The 20,741-nt window shown below is 34.5% G+C and overlaps 1 protein-coding gene across 1 annotated transcript in view; it reads left to right on the forward strand.

Annotated features, from left to right (window-relative positions):
* Positions 1-20,741, forward strand: part of LOC127852967 (transient receptor potential cation channel subfamily A member 1 homolog) — a 42,253-nt gene that overhangs the window by 11,735 nt on the left and 9,777 nt on the right. Inside the window, exons 10-19 of the mRNA XM_052387059.1 lie at positions 6,436-6,543; positions 8,151-8,239; positions 9,801-9,947; positions 10,133-10,244; positions 12,477-12,613; positions 16,309-16,430; positions 16,889-17,047; positions 18,941-19,038; positions 19,338-19,479; positions 20,281-20,420. Of these exons, the coding sequence (XP_052243019.1) occupies positions 6,436-6,543; positions 8,151-8,239; positions 9,801-9,947; positions 10,133-10,244; positions 12,477-12,613; positions 16,309-16,430; positions 16,889-17,047; positions 18,941-19,038; positions 19,338-19,479; positions 20,281-20,420 (1,254 nt within the window). The remainder of the gene's footprint in view (positions 1-6,435; positions 6,544-8,150; positions 8,240-9,800; positions 9,948-10,132; positions 10,245-12,476; positions 12,614-16,308; positions 16,431-16,888; positions 17,048-18,940; positions 19,039-19,337; positions 19,480-20,280; positions 20,421-20,741) is intronic.

Here is a 20,741-nt window from a genome sequence, read left to right on the forward strand (position 1 = left end):
TCTCCGAAATACCGACGAAGTTGTGCTGCCAAAAAGTTTTCTTCTAAAGACTTAGCACAGAATGTTAGTGATTTCTTCATCAATAAAATTAATGTAATCAGAACTGACATCAACATCGAAAAACCAAACACAACCATCTCTGATGAGTGAAGAAAATTCTAGAATACAAAGTGAACCACTTGTCGAAATATCAGCGGCTTCAGAGAAAGAGGTTAAATACATCATTTCAAAATCAGACACACAGTCGGGTTAATAAGACCCTGTTCCAACTTGGCTTTAGATATAATGCATTAATGAATTGTTACCGTCAATCACGAAAGTAGTGAATGCCTCTATGGAAAAAGGGTATGTCCCAAAATCTTTTAAACAATCTCGTATTCGGCCTCTATTGAAAAAGTCTGATCTCGATGCAAATACTTTAAAAATTATAGACCTGTCTCAAAACTCTCCTTCTAATCTTAAGTGTTAGAAAAGGTAATCGATTCTCGCATAGAATCCATTTGACATTAAATAACCTACATGGACCAAACCAATCAGCATATCGAAAATATCACTCTACATAAACCTCATTGATGACGGTTCAAAATGAAATTCTAAGATCTTTGGATAAGCACGATAACCCGACTTAAAACACAGCTCAACATAAGTGGAAAACCGTTAGAATGGATAACATCATACCTAAGTGATAGATACCAAACAGTTACAATTGATGGAAATTTGTCAGACCCAGTGCTAATTGATTTCAGTGTACCTCAAGGGTCTGTGTTGGGTCCGAAAATTTTCACAATGTGTACCAAACCAGAAGTTCAGATATGCAAGAAACATGTTCTGAAATATCATTTCTATGCCGATGATGGACAATTATATCTGTCTTTTGAACCAAAAAGCCCTATGTCAAAAGCGGAAATCTTAAAGCGTGTTGAACTTTGTCTGACGGATATTGTTTAATGGATGGGATGAACCAAATGTGCTGAAGATAAATGCAGATAAGACCGCAGTCATCATATTCTCCTCCAAACAAAATCAAACACACATCCACGATATAACTGTACAAATTGGAAACGCAGAAATTAAATCTGGTGCGTTTATGGACTCTGAATTAAATATGGTAAAACATGTCAACTCAATTTCAAGATCATGTATCTCACACATACGACAGCTCAGCCACATCAGACACTATCTGTCAAAAGACGCAACAAAGGCCCTGGTCAACTCCCTTGTCACATCAAGCATGGACTAATGCAACTACCTTCTCTTTGAGGTACCAACGACAACTCTAAACAAACTTAAGAAGGTGCAAAACACAGCAGCACGTATTTTATCAATAACTCGGCGGAATAAACACATCACACCGGTGTTAAAAGAGCTACACTGGTTACCGGTTAACCGCCGCATTGAATTTAAAATCCTAATGACGACAGACAAAGCTCTCCACGATCGAGCACCATCATATATCAAAGACATGTTTAAACCCAAAATATCATCACGTTCTTTGAGATCTGAAAAATCACTAAGACTTCAACCACCACCAAAATTAGATCGCCATGTGATATATGGAGGAAGAAGTTTCACAAGTGTTGCGCCATTTGCGGAATGCTCTACCGGACCATATTCGGAATTCTGAAACAATTGGAACGTTCAAGACAATATAAAGAAGTGAAACTCCAGCTGCTGGAGCAGTATTGAATTTTCATTAAAAACAATTAGTTGGTCCTTTATTTAAGGCAAGTGACCGATTGCCCAAACAGTACAAAACAGCACAATACAGCACAATACAAACCAACATAAACACAAAATATGAATAAAGCTGGGGTCATCGCCTTGGAACGGTCAATGCAAAGCATTGGGAGTTTAAACCGTTTATAGAGCGTTCAACCTCACACTTTGCCCAACAATATTCATAATACATTTAAGTGTAAATAAAATTTAACGTCATAGCATTGTAACTCAAATCAAACAATAATAAAAGGGAATTAAAACGCATTCAATTTGATTACAATGTAATTACTCAATGGTATTGAAGATACCAGAGCAACAGAGTTACAACTTTTTGACGAACGATAAAATGAAACTACAAACAAGTGTCAACTACATTCCTTCTTTATAGAAAAAGATTTAAAAATATAGCGTCATAAAGTTAATAGTTCAGATAATCATTGCGCAAATACAGGAAGAAGCAGCAATAATGGGTGTAAAAATTCCATATTACATTGCTTGGTTGTTAAGGTGACTGCTAAAAATTAAATTAATAATAATTAAATTTAAAAAAAACGCCTATCAGAGAGAAAATATAAATAAAGTTGAACGTTATAAACCCAATGACCTATGCATGTAGCTTACATGTACCCAGGAACAGAGAAAGAGTTATGACGTAATTGACAGGCGAAGATACAATGACGTGAAAAAAATCCAGGGGCGGTACTGTAAAGTAATAATAAAACTATTTATGGGGGGCTACTGCAAAATTGTACTACTAATAAAACAAGTTTAGTTGATTAAATATTAAGAATCAAATATATAAAAATAGTAATTCCATTAAAGCGAAATTATTGGAATCAAACAGTATATAGGTGTTTTGACAACTGACGACAGAAATGATTTGATGTACGATTTGAGTCCAAAAGTAGTTTTTATGCAGATTTGTTCATACGACACAAAGACACAATTTTGTTCAACAATGAAAAATGTCTTAATAAAACAAGTTTAGTTGATTAAATATGAAGAATCAAATATATAAAAATAGTAATTCCATTAAAGCGACATTATTGGAATCAAACAGTATATAGGTGTTTTGACAACTGACGACAGAAATGTTTTGATGTACTATTTGAGTCCAAATGTAGTTTTCATGCAGATTTGTTCATACGACACAAAGACACACTTTTGTTCAACATTGAAAAATGCCTATAATATCACTAATGATTCCAAATTTTAAGAGAAGAAAGATATAGTGAATCGAAAACCATCAAACACGTGTTTTTAAGTACATAAGCATCGTATCCTTTTGATAAAAACAAGTTAATTAAATTGAAAAGTTTAATATGAACATTTGGTTTAACATATTTTAATTTGCGGACACGCTTCAAAACATCTCCGTAAAATGATGGATGGGAGATTCAATTATTTAAATGCCATTTTAAAGAAACATTATATTTTGAAATTAAATCACCATACTTAGAGTAAAATCTAGCAAATTTACTTCTTAGGTTATGATACAAAAAGCCTTGTTTTAGCAATTTTTTTGTTAATATTAGATTACGATCATTAAAATCTTTAATACACGAACATGCTCTGGCATAACGTACCAAGTGCGAAATGTAAATACCATATGAAGGTCCTTTAGGGATGTTGCCATCAAGGAACGGAAAAGTCACAATTTCAAAGTTAAAATCGTCCCGTTTGTTGTATAAACTAGTTTTGATCAAATTATTATTAATCGTTAAATGTAAGTCTAAATACGCAGCGTCTGTATTGGATATACACGATCTATTTAAGACTAGTTCTTTTGGGTAGATTTTGTGAATATATTGTTCAAATAATGGATTATCTAAATTAAGTATGTCATCAATGTACCTACTAGTAAGGTTAAAACAATTAATCAAATCTACTTGCTTAGTTTTAGATAATTCTAACATAAATTCGCTTTCATAACAATATAAAAAAGGTCAGCTATAAGTGGCGCACAATTAGTACCCATAGGAACGCCAATAATTTGTTTAAATATTTTACCATTACATTCAACAAACAAGTTATCTAGAAGAAAAGTAAGTGCTGCTCAAAAGTCAAGACCAGTCCAAATGATGTAATTATCTAATATCTGATTAGTAAAAAAAAGCTGTTTTAGTGTTTAAAGCAAGATACAAACACTTCTCTCTAGCAAAAGTTTTTTCAATCAAAGAAACAAGTTTGGATTTTATTAAAGCGTGAGGAAGCGTTGTATATAGTGTAGAAAAATCATAAGTACTTACCTGTGACACCTTATATTTTTATTTTCAATTTTATCAATAACTTCTAAGGTGTTTTTTGAAATCATATATGTTTGTAAACGTCTATAACGAGTAATGTTTAATAATTATTTTGAATGAAGCAGTGAATAAATAAGGGTTTATGAGTGAAACGTCGGCATGGGCTATCGGCCTTAAGCGGTTAGTGCCGGGCTCTGAGAGCATCGACCCTTAATACTAATGAAGATAATACATAATTAATAAATAATATATAAAAACCATATTTATACCGAAAAATAAGCCCCGGCTTTGAAATAATATATACATTACGCCCCATTACGCCTCATTTCGCCACATTAAGCTAAAATGTATACATTACTGTATTTAGGCAGACCCGTTGTAGCGGGGGCAGGTAGGTAGGGGTTGACCCAATCACTGTACCGGCTGCAGTCATGATTCATTTTCAGGTACAGATGCTTGATACGGTTAACATTGTTGTCTTACACATATTATTTTAACATCAAACTATTTTACCACTTTTGTACAAATAAACGCTTATTGCATATAGGAAAGTCAATGTCAGTTTTAATTACTTCTTAGAATTTATTGTTCGTATTTTGCTTATTTCGGTTTTGTGCAAAGCAGGAATCTAAGTGGATCACATATATTGCCTGCTGCAATGTATTTATTCACACTAGTTATGTAATTATTATTTAAATAATCATAATTTCATGTTTGTTTTTTTATAATCATTTTATATGTCTATTACTGTTGTTATTATACATGCACTAAAATGAGTCCACATGGGTCATTGGCCTTCTGGAAATGCTGTAAATAAAATCTTGAATCTTGAATCATATATTTAAATATTTGTTTAAATATTGACTATAATTATTGTTCTTTTATTGTAAAGCGCCTTTGAACGCACAATATTGTATGAAAAGGGCGCTATTTAAATGTGGTGTTATTGTCCCCTACCGGTTTCACCGGAGGGGACTTATGGTTTGCACTCCGTCTGTCAGACAGTCAGTCAGTCAGTCAGTCTGTCAGTCTGTCAGTCAGTCTGTCTGTCACACTTTTCTGGATCCTGCGATAACTTTAAAAGTTCTTAATATTTTTTAATGAAACTTGCAACATGGATAGATGGCAATATGGACATTATGCACGTCATTTCATTTTGTTCCTACGTCAAAAATTGTGGTTGCTATGGCAACCAAAAAATAATAATCTGAAAATGGTGGAATTGCTGACAATGGTGGAGCGGGTAGGGGACCATATTGCTTGACAATAGCCTTGTTATTATTATTCTTTCTTTGTTAATGATAATTTATGTGTCTACTGTTTTATTTTAAGTGTCACTTGGACAATTCCGTTGGTTAACAATTAGTAGCATATACTTCCTATATTTTTAATAACATTGCTTTTTTATTGTAAACTTTGTTGAAAAAAAAGACCCATGTTTAAAAATAAATTGCCTAAGAAAGAGGAACCCAAACAATTTTTAGCTCACCTGAGTGTTCAAGGTGAGCTTTTGTTATCGCTCTATATACAGTGTCAATCGTCAAGTAGTGTGCCTTGTGCGTCGTCAACTTTTCTCTAGTTACCACTCTACAGGCCACATTTTTACACGATCTTAATAAACATGGTTAGAATGTTTATATTCCCAATATCTTGGCCGAGTTTGAATCTTGGTAATGTGTGTCCTAAAACTAGGTGACCAGGTCAAATTTAAGAACACTTGTTTTTCACTCAAGAAGCCAAATCTATTAATTACTTTTTATGAAACTTTGTCCAAATGTTCATCTTGACAATATAGATCAGGTTTGAATTGAATCTGGGTAATGTGTCCAAAAACTGGGTCACCAGATACAATCTGTGAAAACCTTGTTGTATAAAAGTTATAGTCATAGAAAATTAACATAATTATAAGTTTTCGACACAAAGGTGAAATTTACATTTATGTCATACTCATGCTATGAGAAACGCCAATAAGCTCAATGATATAAACCTGGCAAACAAGGGAGAGGGACTGGGATTTTTTGAGCCCCTCTGTCAGATGGTTTCTTGGTGGGTTGTTCAATCAGTCAGTCTGTGTTAAATGCTTAGAGTTTGTGGAGTGAACTACATCCATATTTCTCAAGCAATAAAATTGAAACTTAAAATATGTCATCACAATGAAGTGTAGACGTTCAATACACTTTTCTAGTTCTATGATCCACCAATGCCTGATTTATGGGCCATATAACTGAGCAATAAGCATGTCAGTAGCATATCATGATATAAGATTGCGGTTTACTTTCAACTTTTTCAGGAGATCAAATTGGATCTGCAATTATGTCATCTCCATGAAGGTTAGATTTGCAAGGCACTCCTTTTTTCCAATTACCCAAACATTCCTAAGTTATTTGCCCCCTGCACACATCTGACAAAACGGTCACATTTGTGACGAAGCAGCACCTGTATTAATATATATTTCTTTGCTGATTTCCAGGCCTTGTTGCAATATGATCAAGTGAAAGCTCATGTGAACACGAGTGATCGCTACAACAACAACCCGTTGCATATCGCTGCTATGAAAGGATTCCTGCCAATTGTTAAGGTGAATAATTTGAATGATTTGTTGTATAATTTTGATTAAACTAAATGTGCTTGCTGAAAAATAACAACAATAATACAATGAAATTATAACCGCAAGAAATATGTACAAAAGCGAACATATATTTTATGTACGTTTTATATGAATTGTTACTGTTATATGACTTTAGGGCATAAACATGCTCAATTGTTCATAAATTACCATTTTTGCCTTGCATAGCATTTCATTTTTAAAAACCCAAGGGGTTTCTCTATGTAATGACTGTTAATGTGGTATTTGTTTCAAGGTCTCTTAAATGCAACTCCTGTACATTTAAAGGGAATAGTAAACGTACATCAGAATGGTGTTTGTATTTTTTAGCACACCTGCAAACAACGTGCTCATGGTGAGCTTTTGTGATTGCCTTTCGTTTGTTCCTCATTTTGCGTCATCTATCGCCCGTTGTCCGTCACATTTGTTGCCCAATCTCTATGACACTTTGTCAGAACATTTCTCCCAACGATATCTCAGCCGAGTTTGAAACCGGGTCAGTGGGTTTTAAAAACTAAGTCACTAGGCCAGTTTTTAGAAAAATCAAGCCAACACTTAAGAGGACACATTTATCACGCAATCTTCTTGAAACTTGGTCAAAACGTGCTTACTTGGCTGGGTTCAAACTGAATAACATGGAGAAAAAAAAAACTAAGTCAAATGGTCAAATCAAAGGAATACTTGTGAACACTCTAGGGAGCCACATTTATGCCCAATCTTAATGGAATATGGTTGGATAATTTGTCTCAATTTTAACTAAACCGTGTTTAAATTAGGAAACGCGGCATCAAAAGCTACGTTCAAATTAATATATAAGATAATGAAAACTCTTGAGGCCACTTGGTAAAATAAAAGATAAATCTTGTGTAAACTCTAGTGGCCACATTTATTTCCAATCTTCATGAGACTTGGTCTTGGCTGAGTGCAAAGTCATGCAGTGTTTAAAACTAGGTCACTAGGTCAAATCAAAAGAAAAAGCTAGCAAATACTCATAGTTATTGCCCACTCTTCATCAACTTGGTGAGAACATTCCTCCCAACGATATCTTGGATGAGTTTGAAACTGGGTCTGATGGGGTGAAAAACTAGGTCATTAGGTCAAATTTTAGGAACACCTTTTAAACAGTCTAGAAGTCGCATTTGCTTGAGCATTCTTCATGAAACGTGCTTTGTTCTAATGATTTTTCCATGAAAAGTGTTCTATGGTTCTTTTCCAGTTAAAGGTCGATCATTCGCCAAGTCGCCATGGGCGGGGCAGTTATCCTTATGTGGCTGTAGTAAAACTATTCAAACACTCAAGAAGTCACAGTTTTGACTGGTTCATCATGTTACTTGATCAGAACCAAAAACAATGTGTTGTGATGATTTCTAGGCTGAGTTCATTAATAATTGTGGCTTTTTAAAAACATGGCTGCCATGGTGTTGGGCTTGTAAAAAATCGTGTGAATCCTACCTTCAAAGAACATTAAAATTCCTCTGGGTCTCAGGTGAGCGACTTAAGGCCGTTCACCCTCTTGTTCACTTTTTATCAGTATTATTGTCTTATACATGCTAATTTTCTGTTTCATAAATGGCATTCAGTGTCTGCTGAAGAATGGAGGAGACATCAACAGCAAGAATGAAGAGGAGCAGACACCGTTACATCTGGCCGCAAAGTTCGGACGAACCAAGTAAGTTTACGGTAGAGTATATGTATTAAACTCTTGCGTTTTTTTAATGTCTGCTGGTGTTGGTATTCATAGTCGAGTTTATATGGCTTCATTTGGTAAAGTTTGGTTTTCTAGTAAAATTGTTGTTTCTCTTCGGAAAATAATCAGTTTATTTAAGATTATAGGTGTAAGTAGTATTGTATTGAGTGCTGGCTGTTTAACAAGTTGTAAAATAATACTTATGCTTTAAGTATGAGAAAAAATGCTAAACATTATTATCTATAACCTTTGTATTGCATAAAGTTCTGTAGTAAATATCAAACCGTGAATAAGATCATTCTCATAATAGTACTACTTTCCTCTTCACAATGCATAATCACATAACACTTAATAAAAGTGAAAATGTGTATTTATACAGTAACCATTTGCATTTTTATTTCGAATGTATTATGTGTGTATCTTATTTACTCCTTCATGGATAGTTGATTATTCTACGGATAGTAAACGAAAATTGTATTTGACATCAGAATGCTGGTTATTTATTCATTTGATCGTCATAGTGTTGCTATTTTTGAAGATATTATGCCTGCATGATCAGTAACGAATCATAATACACGTAACAATACATTTGTTTATTTTCTTTTCTTGCATGGTTAAAAATGCCTAATAATTCAATGTTAATTGTTCGGAATATACTGCTTTAATGTCCCTCAATTGTTATAATTATTACATAAAAACTAAGCTTAATACTTACATGTTTATCATAATATCAATTTATCATTGTGACGAGCTTTGTTTAAAACGGAATAAACCTTGAAATTTCTTTATGAATAAAAGTAACTTTCCCAGGAGGTAGATTTTTGGTAGCGGTCTCGATTGTATTATTATAATTTCTATAATAATTATGCTCAACTTAAATAAACACATTTGTAATTCATTTTCTTTATTTTCAACAACCCATTTTTTACACTACTTTTAAGATAAATCACATGCAAATATTTCATACCTGCATGTTATTTATTTGTTAACTGTACGGCAAACAACTTTTCAAATCCTTTTCATATTAAGTAATAGGTTACACATAAACAATTTATTGTTTTTACCCTCACGTGTATTATTTTACCTTTAGGCTTGAGTTTTGCGCACACTGTCGTAAGTATTTTTTTGCAAGAGTGGCCTTTCATTTGTAAGTGTGAGAAAAGCATATTTTGAACAGATACAATTGTATTGTTCTTCGTCTGTGTTCCAGAATGTGTAAACAATGTCAAACCAAACAGGTATTCAACACTTTACCAGTTGAGTTTATTGCATAACTTACAACAATTATGGGGTGAAATAATTTATATTAAAATATCAAACAAGTATCAGGATTTCTTAGAATGTTCCTACCCTTTTATTTGACAGAAAAAGTTCTTAATATTTGGTATGTCCATGGAACAATACAAATAAAGGAAAACTTAAAATACAAATAGGTTGGAATATGCAACATCTACATATCACATCTTCTATTGCAGTTATTCAAGTCATGTTTACTATTACTCAATATATTCCGCTCATGTTTAATTACCCCCCAATTTTCCAGTATTGTGCGAGAGCTAATGAAGAAGGACAAGAACATATTGAATTATGAGGACGAAAACTCCAACACGCCACTTCACCTGGCTGCACTGGCTGGGCATGCCAAGATTGCCCAGGTCCTGCTGGAATTAGGGGCGAATGTGGCCGCCAGGTAGATACATATATGCTGCATTAGATAAACTATCATTCTTAAAATACAAAATAAAAATTACGTATCTCCAGACGTATAAACAGATGTATTTTTTATACAGACATATATTTAGGGTAGTAAATATCACATGAAACAAGACACATTACGCAGATAATAATGTAAAACTTTAAAATCTCGTATATAAGGAACGTGAGCTTGTGGACTCCCCTGGATTGTGCTGCGGCAAAGGGCTGGATGACAACGGCCAAAGTTCTCCTGGAAGCAGACTCCCCCATTGACCCCATGGACAAAGCAAAGGTATTGGAATGGATTTTAGAATTTAAAACCCCATGGACGAGGCAAACGTATTGGCATGGATTTTAAAATATAAAACCCCAATAGACATGGCAAAGGTATTGGCGTGTATTTTAGAATATTAGATCCTATGGACAATAAAACGTTATGGGTGTGTATTTTTTTAATATTAGATCCTATGGACAAGGCAAAGATATTGAGGTGTATTTTAGAATATTAAATCCTATGGACAAGGCAAAGTTATAGGGCATGCATTTTAGAATATTAGATCATATGGGCAAGGCAAAGTTATGTGCGTGTATTTTAGACTATTAGATCCTAAGGACAAAGCAAAGTTAACGGCTTGTATTTTAGAATATTAGATCCTATGGACAAGGCAAAGTTATTGGTGTGTATTTTTGAAATATTAGATCCTATGGAAAAGGCAAAGTTATTGGCTTGTATTTTAGAATATGAGATCCTATGGACAAGGCAAATTTATTGGCATGTATTTTAGAATATTTAATCCTATGGACAATACAACGTTATTGGCGTGTATTTTTGAATATTAGATCCTATGCACAAGGCAAAGTTATTTGCGTGTATTTTAGACTATTAGATCATAAGGACAGAGCAAAGTTATCGGCTTGTATTTTCAAATATTAGATCCTATGGACAAGGCAAAGTTATTGGCGTGTATTTTATAATATTAGACCTTATCAACAAGGCAAATGTATTGGCGTGTAATTTAGAGTATTAAATCTTATGGACAAGGCAAAGTTATAGGGCATGCATTTTAGAATATTAGATCATATGGACAACGCAAAGTTATTTGCGTGTATTTTAGACTATTAGATCCTAAGGAGTTAGGACAAGGCAAAGTTATCGGTTGTATTTTAGAATATTAGATCCTATGGACAAGGCAAAGTTATTGGCGTGTATTTTCGAATATTAGATCCTATGGACAAGGCAAAGTTATTGGCGTGTATTTTAGAATATTAGATCCTATGAACAAGGCAAAGTCATTGGCGTGTATTAAAGAATATTAGATCCTATGGACAAGGCAAAGTTATTCGCATGGTTTTTAGAATATAAGATCCTATGGAAAAGGCAAAGTTGTTGGCGTCTATTTTAAAATATTAGATCCTATGGACAAGGCAAAGGTTTTGACATGGGTTTTAGAATGTAAGATCCTATGGACAATACAAAGTTATTGGTGTGTATTTTAGAAAATAAGATCTTATGTGCATTGCAAAGTTATTGGTATGTATTTAAGAATATTAGATCCTTTGGGCAAGGCAAATGTTTTGGCATGGGGTTTAGAATATTAGATCCCATAGACAAAGATTTTAGAATATTTAGCTGTATATTAAATAACACTTCATGTCTCCATTTGTTTTCAATATATTTATTAGCGAATAACACATTTAATAATATTGAGTCAAATGTTTCGCTGACTTCTTCACCGAATTTCATGGCTTAATTATTACGTATATGTTCAAGCAGACTCTTCTTTGTTTTGTATTCTCCACATTGAATGGCTTAATTGACATGACACGTAATTTAGAGTCCCCCTAAACACCTCCACGTGTTTGCACATTAGTAAATTCTTCATTACGTCATTGAGCCCTCAGCAATATTTGACCGACACAACCCTAGAATATTTCTAAATCTTCCTTCAAAGTGCGGACAACCAAGTGCCATGCTTCCAATCCAAAGTGCAAATTAATATAGAATAAATTATACCCGCTTATTTGAAAGAAGAGGGGTATATTGCTTTGCAATTGTGCGTCGGTATGTTGCTCTGCTGTGTGTTGTTAACTTCTCATTCGGTATCTGTACGTTAACAAGAGAACGCTTGTACTTAAGATTATAATTCCTTCTATGATTTTTGCTAACAATGAAATGAAGACCGATACACATTTTGAAAGTCAACAGGTTAAAGGTCAAGGTCACAGGGGCAGGTAAAAAACATTACTTCTTTACAATGTTCAGTTTGTATACTGAAGATATGAATGGCGATTAATCATCCCTTAAGTAGATATTGAATTATAAAACATCATCATACATTTGGACAATTTATTCCCTAAATATGGGGTAATTATGTTAAAGCCGGAAGTGTATGTTTCGAAATGCGTAAGGCTTAATTTCTCTTTGACAAATGTCAACGAAAACCCTGTTTGTTGTATGTAAATTTTGGGCATCCATGTTTTACAAACATCTCTAGTGAGATATTGCTTCTGGTTCTACTCACAGACGACACCTTTGCATTTGGCTGCGAAGTACGGACACTTGAACGTCGTGCAGCTTCTCGTGGACTGGAACGCAAACGTGGAACAGCGGGATTCAGATGGAAACAACTGTCTCGACCTGGCTATCGACCATAACCAGACGTGGGTGGCATCAGAGCTTCATATTACTTAGACAAGAACAGTTTGTATATAAACACAGAAAAATCATCACGCTGTCCTGACATATTTTGCCTAAATTGGCTCTTTCAAAGTTTGCTTTTATAAATGGACTACATTTCCTTTATATTTCTCTTATTCACGTGTTCTAGGAACTTGTCTAGTTTGTCTTTCCCATGAGTCCAAAACAATTGTCAATATACCCTTTACAAAAGACAGGTAGAGATAGTTTAGATTGGTTAATCTCTATCTGAGTCAAGGAGTTTTTCCTTCAAAATTTCAACAGGCAATAGTTAGACCACTTCTTAACAAAATTGGACTAGACCTGAGTTATGCCAACTATAGACCAGCGAGCAACTTATCATTTCTATCGAAAGTGATTGAAAAGGCTGCTCTGTTTAGACTCAACACATGTAAATGAAAACAATCTCCTTCCAAAAAATCAGGCAGCCTACAGACAATTCCATTTTAACTTGTGAATCTGCTTTACTTAGACTAGTCAATGATATACTCGAAGGTATGGACGAACAAGAGGTTACAGCACTTATCGCCATTGATCTGAGTGCTGCCTTTGATACAGTCGATCATGACATTCTACAAGACGTGTTGCAAAAACAATACGGTGCATGTGGTACGGCACTAAACTGGATAGACTCTTATCTTCGTCCAAGAAGCTATGGTATAAGTGTTAATTCAGCTTTATCGTCGGCACGTTCTTTGGAGTGTAGTGTCCCACAGGGTAGTTGTCTAGGTCCATGGCTCTACCTGACGTACGCTGGAACTCTGTTTGACGTCGTTCCTCCATCCATCACAGTCTACGGTTTTGCAGACGACCACACCGCAAACAAGCGATTCAAACCTACATCTTTTTCTGTTGAAAGAACTGCCATTCAAGAACTTGAACGTTGCGCACTCGTTATTAACAACTGGATGAACGAGAATGAACTGAAAATGAGCGCATCAAAAACGGAATTCATCATGTTCGGTAGTAGACCCCAATTAAATAAATGTCAATCTAAAGAAATAGATATTTCTGGTGACACTGTTAAAGCAGATAAATGCATACGGTATTCGGGTTTATATTTAGACGAAACACTAAATTTTAAAGAACACATCAAAATTAAGTGCCGAACAGCCATGTACAACTACCTTAAAATCAAAAACATAAGGAAATACTTAACAAAAGAAGCAACAGAAATACTCGTTTTGTCTTTGGTAATATCCCAACTGGATTATTGTAATCTGATCTTGTATGGAACAGCTCAATGCGAAATAAACAAAATGCAACGTATCCAAAACATGTGTGCCAAATTGGTACTCGGCAGACAGAAATATGCAGTTAAAAAGATGCTCTATATGAAGTACATTGGCTACCAGTAAAGGCAAGGATAACATTCAAATTACTGGCCTTCATGTAAAATTATTCTGTTGGTCACGCGCCAAAATACCTTACAGAACTTTTAAAAGAAAAAGTACCAGCACGTAACCTACGATCTACCGTCTCGTATAACGGATGTTATGATGTGTAACGCACAAAGAGAAAAACTTCCTTGGACAGGAGTTTCGGAGTTGTTGGTCCGAAACTGTGGAATGACCTTCCATCAAGCATCCGGACTTCCGCCTCAATAGACATTTTCAAAAGGAATTTGAAAACATTTCTCTTCAGAGACTTTTACAACCTATTTTAATTTTAATACCTGTGATTTCAAAAATAATCGAGACTCAGTTGAACGGGCTTATTTGTCCAACAACCAGGACTCGGAGGACCAAGAAATTAAAGAATTGTGCGGGCTTCTTTGCTCGACAAGGTTATTTATTGTACAAGTGACTGGTAACCAAGAATCATTAAGGCTTCTTTGCTCAATGATTGAATTACATTATCCAGCTGTCTTTTAGTCACGCTTAGGCCCTCTTGTTTCGTCTTATAGTCACACTGTAATTTTAACCTTTAAGTTGTGTCTTGTAGTCACACTTGGTCAGTCTATTTGTGACTTGTAGTCACGATAGTTCAAATAAGATTAAAACCCAAAAGAGGTGTCCGTAAGAGTGACAGGTGACCGGTGACCGGTAGCTGTGGCATCTGACAGCCAGTGAGGAAGAAATATCCTTTCACGTATCCTTTCAGTTAATGAAAAACAGTGTCTTTATGTTGCTTAAAATTTGCTCATAATATCATTATAATTATTGTCTTAACCGAAGTTATATCAATTTATTACATAATATTTTACTTTTACTGTGTTTTAATATTGTAGCCGGTATTTTTTTATTGCTTAAGTTTCTTACAGCAGTTTTATTTATATCACACATTTTTAGATTAATAATCCTTTAATTAATGCTGCATAATAGTATAAATCACTCTTATTTTTTATCAATTTTATGTACATATATATGTTTTGTACAACGCCATTGAATATAATTATACAAATAGGCGTTTCATCAAATTAGCAAGTTTCAAGTTTCATTCGTTCTTCATCAGTGGCTCATCCTATGTACGCATATGGCTACAGGCATACTTTCTTCCTAGTTCTGACCCTATGAAAACATCTTTTATTTGAATGTACTCTGTTTCATTAATCATAATAATATTGTTTTCAATAACAATTATAATAGATTCGTCTATTGCTCTTGATGGGGCTGTATTGTCTGTTCTTGTTGTAATGCCTTTTAAACCTTTCCTTTTTGAAATGGACGGGTAGAGTTTTAATACATGAAATCAAATAGAAGTGCTCCTTGCGGTATTTTATCTGGAATTTCTTTTGGTTTATTCATATAACAGGTTGTGTCTCGAATATAACTAGGTGTATTTTCAATACATTCATTCAATTATGGTCCTTCAATCTCAGCCATATCTTCTGTTGGTATTCCTATAACGTTAACTATAGTTCTTAATGGGTTGTATGATTTATGGATCTTTGAATCGGGCTTCCTGTGTTTTTTAGGTTTTAAATAATCTACAAATTACTTGCAAAGCAGGCCCTCTCAATGTAGTTTATTAGGCTACCTTATTGAAAACCCTGATTGATTATTCTTCATCATTTACAATGGATATGTCCTATGACTCTATATCATTCATCTTTTCTTCCATTTTCGTGATGTAGTATGCTGTGTTCACCACTACTATTTTGGAATCTTTATCTGCAGGTCGGATTATAATCTTGATATCGTTAAAACAATCCTCGTGTTTGTGTTTTTTTTTATTACTCACTCTAGATTAACCTTTATCTTTGAGGTCACTAATAATGTCTCTCTTTACAGCCTCTTTATATTAATCGCCGCAAACAAAGTTTGAAATTGGGTTATGGCATCTCTCTGTCTGTCTGTCCGTTTGTCGCTAAGTCCGCTTAATGTTGTGGAGCAACCTATGTACCCATTGTCCAGGCGATGGATATGAAACTTTAAGTATGTAATCAAAATGAAGTGTATATGTGTTAGGCACAATATTAATGGGCGTTGATCCACTAATTCCTTAGTTACTAATATGTTCTCTTTAACTTCGCAATTGGCAAGGCTGCCTTGCCTGTGACAATGTATGTACTAGTCACATTAATGACAATGCTCTTGTTTTAGATTCTAAGAATGTTATTCTTATTTTTTTGTTTATAAAATGTATTTGTAGTTTTCAACTTATGATAATTGCTTTATACTAAAATACTACATTTCACTGTTTCTGTCCGTTTTAGCTCTGTTGCCATGGCGATTTTGCAGTCAGAACACTGGCAGCTAGCGCTGCGTAACCACACTCTCGACCAAAATAGTGACAGGCACGACACCCCCATGCGGAAACTCATCAGGAAGATGCCAGGTGCATTGAATGTTTAGTTTCTCATTCGTATACTCTATTTTCTCCCTTTTTGTCACGTCGATTTATGATATCATGTACATGTGAGTGATTTTACATGTCAATATAAACAACCAAAAGAGGATTGTAGAGGAAAGACCAAGCAAGCCCGAATCTCAAACTATTAATTGAGACTAAGATAGTGCTAAAAGCCCAGCTGTATAAAAGCGATACTCTGAGCAAGACCGGTTCAAAATTTACCCGTGCATGGCTTGCTTGCTTCTGCTTATTCAGACATTCTGACATAATATTTCTCTTGGTTGTAGTTATGAATATGTTTGCTAAAATGCATACAACACACTTGCATCATTTTCATCCATTATGGCAATGGACTCCACCTTAATCCGTCCACTATACGGATGTTTACAAACCTTTAAACATGAATGACTTCATAAACGATGTGATCCCTCGTTTTCCCACAGAGGTAGCGGAGTTGGTGTTCAATCGCTGCATGGTTCATAACAAGGTGAGCTTTGAGAGCAGCAACTATGAGATCACATTTAACTACGAGTTCTTAGATGACCTTTATTCCATATTGGCATGGGGCGAGAAGGGAACCAGCGACTCTGGCTCCACTTCAGGTAATGTACCAAATATTTCTTTAGTAACTAGCCACACTAATAAAAAGACGACCTGTATGTCATTTTGTGAGAGCATAAAGGGTACCAGATACGTCATCTATGCATTAAGTAATGTACCACATATTTCTCTAGTAACTCACCATACTTATATCAAGACGACCTTTTCTCCATGTTGTCATAGAGCGAGAAAAGAACCAGTGACTCCGTCTACTCTTCAAGTTATGTACAAAATATTTCCATAGTAACTCACCATTCTAACAAATGAATGACCTACTGTGAAACCATTATTAATCGTCAGGCATTAATTTTCATAAATTTCGTCAGTCGACCGATCGGCGAATTTAAGATCTTAACGAACAATCATGCTCTATGTTTGAACAAAAACAAACACTAAGTTGAACCATATTTTAAAACTTTACCGCAGACATGAGGCATTAAATTCCAACATAATCCATGCACACATTCACTGCTGTTTCGTAATCAAGATTAATCCGGTTTTGACACAAAGGGATGTAGATTACACAAGGCACTTAACTGACACGTTACACTTCTTTAAAACGCGTGTGCATTACAGCTGTATCGAATGCGTTGACTTCGTTTATGTAGAATGGTAATGAATTAGCGCTAATTGTTTATAACTTTATTACCCATAAGGTGCATTGTGTTTTTCAGGGGTGTTGCATATTAGCCATCACGCAGCGAATGCCGATGAAAGACAATAAACCAAATGAAAAGATGACGATGTGTGATCAACATGCGTATTTATCACAAATTAATAAAGAATATTTTAATTGCTGTTTGTTGTTTGATTGTTTGCGTTTAACCACACTTATTACTATTTTATATGTATCAATTTATTTATTTTTAAATTATTGACATTATTGATTTAAAAACCGGTAGTTTACTTTTTAAGAACAAACACACACATAGAGTTTATAATTTTAATGTAGATATCAGAATAAAAAAGCATTTTATTCAATTATAATAATAGAATAAGACTAATTGGCAATTGGCTTCGTTCTTACAAACACTCGTTAACGGTTATTCGATCCCACTTGTCCGCTAATCATAACAATGAACGTGTGAATGGCATACATTAAGAGGGTCCATTACTGTCCCTTGATAACAAAAGACTAGTTAATTGGAATGTGACAAACAGGCCCCACCTCCTGCAATGATTCTCAAGTGTGTTCCCGCATATGTATAACACACAAATCGGATATTGACTGACGCATTTTTCTTTAATTCAAAATCAGAAATCGGCGAATTTAAGTGCTGACAAAATCGTCATTTTTATAAAAATGACGAAATTTTGTGCTGTCGAAAATAAATGGTTTCACAGTATTTGGTAATAGTGTTGTCATGAGGCGACTCCATATGTTCTTATTTATTTACTCAAATAATATGACCATGTCTTTTGCATGCATAATAAAGAAGTGGGTATATTTCTTTGTTTTAAAGATTTTGAGTTTCATATGTTGCGATTTCACGGTCATAAAATGTTAAATCCATATCAATGAATACTAGTATGTCACTGGTGAGGGTGAACAAAAAAAGAGTGGCATGTTTTATATGCTGTAAGATGATACGTGCTATCCACACATGACCCCAAAAGAATTTTGAAGTCATTGCTAGCGCAAAGTAAAGAATTTGTCAAAGAATGCTGAAACCAAAATAAAGAATTAGTCGTTTTTGCAAACAAAACGGCCTTCGCCGTAATAAATGCCCTCTCATTTTTCCTCATTATCTTAAAACACCCAAACTGGCAATACTAATTACTAATTTGAAAATCTTTATGCAAATCCGTGACATCACCTTTTTTCTAAGGATATTAATTAAATGATCATATTAAAACTGATGACTTAAGCCATTGTTTGCATATTGGTTTGCTAGGGAGCCTTTTTGATGATGAGGGCCACCTAACGATAAAGGGCCGCCCGTACACCACAGACTCCGGCGAGTTCAAGAAGAACCACCCTCTTATGGTCATGGTATGGAGAATGCTATTGTAACTTTGTCACTAAGTACTTCACATACGTGACATATTGTGGAACGTGAAATAAACTATTTAAAGGGTGTTACAAATTGTGGGACATTAAAAAAGTAACATTCTCTTATGGTAACGTGATGCAAATATTTTTCCAGTATTACAAGTATGAACTTATAATTGTATGTTTTATCAAATATTAAAACGGAAGTTTTTATTTGAATTTGTATAAGTAAAAGTTAAAATTATTTAACAATTGTGTTGTTTCAATCTCTGACAGTAGGTTATTACTCCAAATTCCAGGTCAGAAATAAGCGAGAGAACTTGTTGGCGCACCCTCTGGTTACTGCTCTACTTCGATACAAGTGGAACAAGTTTGGGCGCACGTTCTACTACGTCAATTTCTTTGCCTACGCCGTATTTCTGACGTTTCTAACTAGGCTATGTTGTGATGAATCTTCCACCGTACATGGCGTAGGTTTTCTTTGCATTCATATGTTATGGTCCTAGATATGGTAAAAATGGAAGTAATTAAAGACAAATAAACAAATTAATGTAGTCAGTTTGCAAAACTTAAAAAATGTCATATCATTCTTAAAAAATACTAGTAGTCAGCAAAACTCCAACAAGATGGGAGCGCATATAAATTACATGAAAAAGATTTTAGAGCAATTTTCAACAGAAATAAATAAACATTATTTATGTATTTTTCCATGAAACATCATCTTGGTTTCCTTGATATGGATTTTAATTCTGTTTGTTTGTTTTGTTGGATATTTTTTCGTTTTCAACAGTATGTCAGTCATATCACGGCAGTTATTCAACTAACTCACACTTTTCCTGTGATACATATAGCTTGTTACCAGTACTACAAACACATTCGTATGCCAGTAACTGACAATGCTACTTGAATCAGAGGTAGGAAGAGATCAGGACCAATCACCACACAAGTTATGTGGTCGGGGCGGGAATTGATTCCCAATCCAACGATCTGCAGTCCAGTGCTCTCCCAAATGAACAAAAATATTTGTTATTGAATTGGGTATAGCATAAAGTCTATACGTTATTAAGATTTTTCACTACAAATGCGCTGTAATAAATATTGCGTTTTCAAGATATGATGGGACACTTCTCTGTTTTTAGGTATCTACGTGAGAAAATGTGCAAGATGAAAATTTGATTTACTATGTTTCACTCAGTGATATTAAGTTTATTTAGTGTGATTCATCTATTGTGTGTAGCCGAGCGTCTTCCGGAGTGGCCAACCTGACCAACACAGACAGCGACTGCCAGCTGTTGGAAACTGCAGGCTACACTCAAAACTTGTTTGTCAAGATCGGCAAATACGCGATAATTATTCTTGCCGCCTGGAATCTTTTAAGGGAGGTAGGTAGTAAAAAACGTTCCTTAAACCTTTTGTATCTTTTTTGTTTATTTTCTCGGTGGTAGACCTATTTATACATCTGCAGTAAAACCGCGTACTCTTATTAGGTTTTCTCCAATATTTACCATCCTTCAATACCATCAGATCGATTGTCTGGCGCTACAACTGTTTTTAAAGCATAACAGTCTTTTTTAAATAAAAAGGCAGTTTTCTTATAAAAATAAACCTTGTTTTAGGTAAAGAAGTGATTTTACCCTATATTGAAAAAAAAAACAGTTATAACGTGCATTACAACTATTGCGCAATTTTGACATGTTCAGGCT

Source organism: Dreissena polymorpha, chromosome 12, assembly GCF_020536995.1.
Source record: "Dreissena polymorpha isolate Duluth1 chromosome 12, UMN_Dpol_1.0, whole genome shotgun sequence".
NCBI lineage: Eukaryota > Metazoa > Mollusca > Bivalvia > Myida > Dreissenidae > Dreissena > Dreissena polymorpha.